This window comes from Carlito syrichta, unplaced genomic scaffold (genome assembly GCF_000164805.1).
Source record: "Carlito syrichta isolate Samal-C Ts95f unplaced genomic scaffold, Tarsius_syrichta-2.0.1 Scaffold126461, whole genome shotgun sequence".
In the NCBI taxonomy this organism is placed as follows: domain Eukaryota; kingdom Metazoa; phylum Chordata; class Mammalia; order Primates; family Tarsiidae; genus Carlito; species Carlito syrichta.
This window is the reverse complement of record NW_007070557.1, coordinates 94,840-101,741: the sequence shown is the minus strand read 5'-3', so window position 1 is coordinate 101,741 and position 6,902 is coordinate 94,840. Positions and strand designations below refer to the sequence as shown.

The 6,902-nt window shown below is 54.1% G+C and overlaps 1 protein-coding gene across 1 annotated transcript in view; it reads right to left on the bottom strand.

Annotated features, from left to right (window-relative positions):
* Positions 1 to 2,210: 2,210 nt before the first annotated feature.
* The window catches only part of NTN5 (netrin 5), an 8,322-nt gene continuing 3,630 nt past the window's right edge, over positions 2,211 to 6,902 (bottom strand). Inside the window, exons 3-7 of the mRNA XM_021707826.1 lie at positions 5,671 to 5,859; positions 5,277 to 5,426; positions 4,812 to 4,865; positions 4,516 to 4,596; positions 2,211 to 2,575 (exon numbers count right to left, since the gene is read on the bottom strand). Of these exons, the coding sequence (XP_021563501.1) occupies positions 2,211 to 2,575; positions 4,516 to 4,596; positions 4,812 to 4,865; positions 5,277 to 5,426; positions 5,671 to 5,859 (839 nt within the window). The remainder of the gene's footprint in view (positions 2,576 to 4,515; positions 4,597 to 4,811; positions 4,866 to 5,276; positions 5,427 to 5,670; positions 5,860 to 6,902) is intronic.

Sequence of the window (6,902 nt, the reverse complement as noted above, 5' to 3'; positions counted from 1 at the left end):
CGGGAGCGGCCACTGCACTCCAGTCTGGGCGACAGAGTGAGACTCCAACTCAAAAAAAAAACAAAAACAAAAAAAGAAACAGGAAGAAGGCCAGTGAGGCTGCAATGGTGGCAAGGAACAGTTGTAGGAGGTGAAGTCAGTGTTGTGGTGGGGGGGATATATCATGGAGGGTCTTGTAGGGCAGCACCAGGACTTTGGATTTTATTCTGGGAGAGAAGGAAAGCGATTCAAGAGTTTTGAGCATAGTAGTAACATGATTTGATTAAGGGTTTAAAGTGATCATCCTGCCTTCGGTGTGAAGATTCTGTGTGAGACCAGTTTGGAGACCACTATAATAATTTAGGAGAGTGGTGATGGTGGCTTGGACCAAGGTGGTAGCAATGGAGATGGTAAAAATGGTTGAATTGTGGACACGTTTTCTGGAGTGGACAGGATTTGCTGATGGATTGGACATAACGGTGAGTAGCAGGGGTGAATGCCCAATGGAACTGACTTCAAGACAGGATGAAAAGAACAAAGACAAGGAATATAGTGTTTTTCTGAAGCAGGGAACTCATCTTAGAAAATCTCTTTAAAAGGACTGGCTCATGCTGGTAATCCCAGCGCTTTGAGCGGCTGAGGCAGGAGGACTGCTTGAGGTCAACAGTTCGAGAAAATCCCTTAAAAGACTTCTGCTTCAAGCCGAGCTCGGTGGCTCAGCCTGTAATCCCGCGCCTTTGGGAGGCTGAGGTGAGTGGATTGCCTGAGCCCGCGGGTTCAAGACCTCATCTCTACAATAAATCAAAAAATTAGCCGGGCGTGGTAGCACGCACCTGTAGTTCCAGCTACTTGGAAAGCTGAGGCGGAAGGATCGCCGGAGCCCAGCAGGTTGAGGCTGCGTTGGCCATGAGCGGCCACTGCACTCCAGTCTGGGTGACAGAGTGAGACTCCAACTCAAAAAATAAAAATAAAAAAAAGACTTCAGCTTCAGAGATGCCCTCACCCTTGGCTCAGCTAGAGGTTTAGGGCAAGTTCCCTCAGATATGAGATTTTATTGGTGGCTTGGGGGTCACACAGCCACTCCCTGGAAGCTATTTCCTGCCCTTTTCAGTCTCACCAGGAGCAAACCCAGAACATTTGCTGGAGGGCATCTTTCTCTCTGCCTAGTATCCTGTGACATCATGGCCCATCCTGACTCCCCTTGGGCTAAGAGCCTCTCATTTCTCTCCCAAAGATTGCTGTCCAGGTCCAAATGGATCTTACATCACATCTCTTCCTCTAAGACTCCCTCAAAGTACCCCTTCAGTGACTCTCCTATAAAAGGATGACCCACATTTGAAATTGTGTTGTTGGTTGTGGGTGCAGGGGCAGAGGTCAGAGTGACAAGCAAAGTCTTAGGCTATGGCAACCTTCTATTCCGTAGTACTTGCCAGTTCCTGCTTTTTGAGCCCCACCCCTCTGTCCCATGGGTACCTAATTGTTGGATGGGAATAGATTTCTGCTTAGCTCCAAGTGATGTCATGTCACTCTTCGGCTCCCAATTGGCTATTTTCTCAGGAATGAGACCAGGGTGCGCCTCAAGACCAAGTGAGCCTATCAGAACCCTTTACAGATAGTCACTGAAAGTCCCTTCATTTCTTTCTCAGGGACTATCCTGGGGCCCATCAGAACCCCAAAATTCCTAAATCTGGAACTTTCTGGAAATCGAACTGCTCTTCTGCTTTTGTGGAATTCCCCGCCCTTTCCAGCCACACCCCTCCCACTGGCTTTTGACCTATCATCAAGCAACACACATCTGACCATTACCCCGTGACGTCATAGGAACACTCTTATTGGATTGGCTACTCCATACGGAAGCTGAAGTCAAAACTTCGGCTTTGCATATTTACTCAAAGCCTTCTTCACTCGCCCCTAAAGACAAGGCTAGCATTGATCCGGGGTCAGTGGATTAAATTCCCCAAGAGTGGAGACTTTATTGCGGGGAAATAGATCACAGGCGGAGACTAGGACGCAGGCCAAATAAGTGGCTGCGGGGACCGGAAGTCCTGCTTGCAGTTTGCCGCCTTTGAGAAAGGTTCCTCGGGCCTCCGCGACGCTGGCGCATGCACAGTGACGTCAGCGGCTCCGCGACGTCTGATTGGCTCTCCACTGTCGCACCATTGAAGTAGGAGACTTGGCTCCCGTCGCGTCCCAGTTCCTGCGTGGACACCCTAGGCCGCGCCAGCTTCGGGCTAGTGCTCCTGGCTGGGGGTTGGTGTCAGGGGCCGCAGGCCGCGGCAGCCTCCTGCGCGCTCCTCCTGCTGCAGCCGCCGTAGTGGCCGGACCCAGCGCGGCCTCCAGGGCAGCGCGAGGGCGTGGCGGTCGAGGACGAGGCGCGCGGGGTCGGGGCCGCCCGCCGCGCTGCCCAGCAGCAGGTAGTCGACGCCGGGCTGCAGGTGCAGGCAGCCGCAGGCCAGGTCGGCGTGGGGCACCCAGGCGTCCTGGTTGCCGCGGCGCACAGGCCACGCCCGCTGCTTGTACACGGCCAGGACGCGCACGGCCAGCCGCCACCACTCCGGGCCCGCCTCCTCGGACGCCAGCACCTGCGCGCTGAGAACTGTGGGGTGGGGGGCAGATGTCAGACCTGGGCGTGGTCCTGTGGGGAGGTAACCTTCCGGGCACCTCTGGGGTCCTGTAGGGTCAGTCCTGGTGAGGAAGGCTTCCAGGAGAAATCTCATCAAGAGACAAACTGAATTTTTTTTTTTTTCTGAGTCGGAGTCTCTGTCGCCCAGGCTGGAGGGCAGTGGCACGCTCACGGCTTGGCTTATCACAGCCTCAACCTCCCAAGGAGCTGGTACTACAGGCATGTGCCACTATGCCCGGCTAATTTTATTACAGAGATGAGGTGTTGCCTAGTTGCCTAGGCTGGTCTCAAATCTGTGGGCTCAGGCAGTCTCACCTCAGCCTCCCAAAGTGCTGGGATTATAGGCGTGAGACACCCTGAATCTTTAGTAGTTTGACCCCAAATTGTGAGGATGAGTCCTATTGGAGAAGACACTGTCAAGGCTGGGAGAGGGATGGGGGGCAGTTTATGGTTTGTTCCAGGGAGGGCTAGCCTAGTCATGTTGCTCAGGCTGGTCTCAAACCCCTTGGGTTTAGGCAATCTTCTCGCCTCTGCCTCCCAAAGTGCTGGGATTACAGGCAGGAGCCACCACCCCTAGCCATGTGCATAGTTTGTAAAGAAACAGGAAGAAGGCCAGTGAGGTTGTAATGGTGTGCAAGGAAGAGTTGTAGGAGGTGAAGTCAGAGGACAGAAAGAGGAGCCCAGGAACATGGGATATGGGTAGGGCTTTGGGGGTCACATAGGAGCAGCAGATACAATAAAGGTGTGGAGGGTTTCAATATGAGGTGAGACTGGAGACAAGGCAAGAAAGGCAGGTCCAGGGTGCCTAATACAGTGGTATCAGAAGGTGGTAGTAGTAGTGGCCAGGTACAGTGGCTCACACCTGAGATCCCAGCACTTTGGGAGGCTGAGGTGAGAGGATTGCCTGAGCCCACAGGTTTGAGACTAACCTGGGCAACTTGATGAGACCTCATCTCTACAATAAATCAAAAACTTAGCCAGCCATGGTGGCACACGCCTGTGGTTCCAGCTACTTGAAAGGCTGAGTGTTGTGAATGTGCCACTGCACTCCAGCTTGAGTGACAGAGTGAGACTTTGGACTCCAAGGGAAAAAAAAAGGTATTAGAAGTGGTATCCATGGGAATGAGTGGTATTGCTGGGTGAGGGGCTCTGGGATGATTTTGCAGGAGGACCAGAAGGAAGAGGTTGGTCCCTAGAACCTGAGAATTGAGGTCATACTGGTAGCGATTCAGAAACATGTACTTTCTGAGGAAGTAAGGGTGGACATTGTTGGGGGCTGGACTCTGGCTGGCAAGCTGAGTCTACAGGGCAGAAGATTCCTGTGGGAGGTGCAGAGAAATCTCATCTTCCAAGGCCTAGGACACTAGTGGCCTGATGGGGATCCTGAGGGAGTGGGAGTCTGGGGTCCTAGATGTGGAGGAAAGTAGCTGGGGCTGGTCCAGGTTTGTGGCCGGGCTGAGTGTCTAGGAGAGCTGAGTTACCTGAGCCCACAGGCCCAGGGGCAGGGGTCAGGCGTGCACTGACAGATTAGGGAACTGTGAGGTGAGTCTTTGTGGGGCTGTGAAGGGAGGCAGAGAAGGTCCGAGACAGGTAGGATAGGGCAAGAGCCCATTCCATTCACCTGGTTCCTCTCTCTCTTCCTTCCATCTCTCAGAGATGTCAAGCTGAAGGAGACCAGTGAAACAATGCAAGGCTGAGAACATGAGGGATGAGCATACACAGGAAGGTAGTGAATGCCTCCTCCCGGCCACCCCTTCCCATTTGTCTTCTGTCCCATCAATCAGGAAAGGCCCTTTAGAATCCAACACCCCTTCCCGTTTAAGATGAGAACGTGGAAGGCCAGAGGGGGTGGCTCGGAGGCCGTCACCAGAACATCTGTGCAGGCTCTGGCTGTTTTGCTCCCCAGCACTCACCATACTCCTGCTGGCAGTACCTCCGGAGGCTCATGTGGACCCTGGTGTCCGAGATATTGCAGTAGTTTTGACACTGAGGGTCTGGGGAGGGTCAGGCTGTCTGCAGCAGGCTTCTGAGGCCAGGACTACAGCGTTCTTCCCTGCCCGTCCCTGCATCCCATCTTGATGGCCTTCTGGGGTGCCTGAAACCTTGGGACTGGGCTCGGTGGGTGACCCTTGTATCCCCACCTGGGAACTCAGTCAGCCCATACCCAGTCCCTCCTGCTGCCCAGGATCTCCATGCCAACATGTCTTACCAGAGCTGTAAGCACCAGGGGTAGTAGTGAGGGTGGCAGTTGTCTCTGGGATTCCTGTACGACCAAAGGAGAAATGTGTCCTTTTAGTCATCACTCCTGGCCCCTCTAGGAATCCAGGCACCCAGACTCAAAGTGTTTATTCTTTTAAGACCCAAGAGTACAAGCGTCTCTTACTTTATTCTCCGATGACCCAGGAGTCTTGTTCCCTAGCCCTCTCTTCCCTTGGACCCCAGAGTCTGGACCCCTGTTCCTATTTCCCCCAGAACCAGGCCTTCAGGCTTTCAACCCCTTTTTTTCCAAGAGTCTGGAGTTCAGTCTCTGCCTACATGAGGACCCAGCCTCCAGCCTCTGGCTCCCATCTCCCAGGCCCTAGTCCTTGCTGCGCTTGCCCTCTAGACTTTCTAGACTTGGGATGTCTCCTTCCCACCCCACTCAGGACTTGTGGCCCTGGCCCTCAGGACTCACGTTGGCAGGGCATACTGGGGGAGCGGCTCTGCTGGTAGCCAGGACCACAGCGGTTGCATGTCAGGCCTGTGACCCCTAACTTGCAGGAGCACTGCCCGCTGGTCTGGTTGCAGGTACCTCCTGTTGCCCCAATAGGGTGGCACTGGCAGGCTGTATGAGGACAGGAGCTGCACATGGGATATCTGGGTCCCAGATGTACCCTCCAATTTCACAGCCACCTCCCACTCAGACCTAGGAGTCCAGGCCCCCAAACCCCTCTTCATTCAGACCCAGAAGTCCAGGCCTCCACCCTTCCTCCCCCAGGCCCAGGAGTCGGGGTCCTCAGCCCCTCCCATAGATCCAGAAGTCTGATTCTGCCTCCTTCCCCCTAGGCCTGGCTTCAGGTCACACTCACCCCTGCAGGCCTTGCGACTGGTGATCGGCTGGCTGGGGTCCCTCCAGAACCCCGGCTGGCAGTAGTGGCAGTGCCGCCCGGCTGTGTGATGGCGGCACCGCTCACAAACACCCCCGCTCCGGCCGCCCGACAACCTGAACAACTCAGAGTTGAACCGGCAGCGTCGGGCGTGCTGGTTGCAGGAGCAGGCTAGGAGCAAGATGGGGCAGGGTATGTCAGGGCCAGGCTTGCTGTCTCCCAGTCCCCAGCTTTCTGTCCTGCCACTCATGAAAGGAAACAGTGAGTTTTAACATAAAAGAGGCTGCCTAGGGCTCCCTGGGTAAGCCTGGGCCCTGGAACGTCTTCATTCCCATCTTTAAAATGGGTCCATTGGGCTGGGCTGGGTAAGCCCAGGGGACTTGCGAGTCTCCTGAATGTCTCTGAAACTGGGGGCCTAAAGAAGAGGAGGGAGTGGACTGTGGAGTCAGACCATCTATGTCTACCTCTAATGTGTTCCTTGGGCAAGTGACTTCTCCCCTCCGTGGCTCGGTTTATTTGGCTGAAAAATGACATGATGTTTACTTCACAAGGCTTATGTGAGATAAAAGACTTAACTCAGGGTCTGGCACAGAGCAAGTACTTGGCCATCCAGCTCCCACATGCCAGGTGCCCTGTGCTAAGTGCTTACCATAGTTCATCCTCACAAGAGCTCCATGAGGCTGGTACTGCCATCATTTCCATTTTACAGAGGGAGAAACTGAGGCACAGAGAGGGGAAATCACCTGCCCAAGGTAACAGCTACCAGGTGGTGGGAGGCAGGATTTGATCCCAGGCTTTCTGACTCCTGAGACTGCTTTTCACACCTGTATTCTAGTAATTCTCGCATAGCTCCCATGAGGATTATTTAGCACATGTGTTCTCCTGGATGCATTTATCAGGTTTCCTAAGGCAGTGGCTCCCAACCCTTACTACTCATCAGAAATTACTAGGGAAATTGGTTTTTATTGTTTTTGTTTGAGTCAGGACCTCACTCTGTTGCCTAGGCTGGAGTGCAGTGGCACAATCATGGCTCACTGCAACTTCGACCTCCTGGACTCAAGTGATTTTTCTGCCTTAGCCTCCCAAGTAGCTGGGACTACAAGGCATGCCTGGCCAATTTAAAAAATTTTTTGAGCCGGGCTTGGTGGCTCAGCCTGTAATCCCGCGCCTTTGGGAGGCTGAGGTGAGTGAATTGCCTGAGCCCGCGGGTTCGA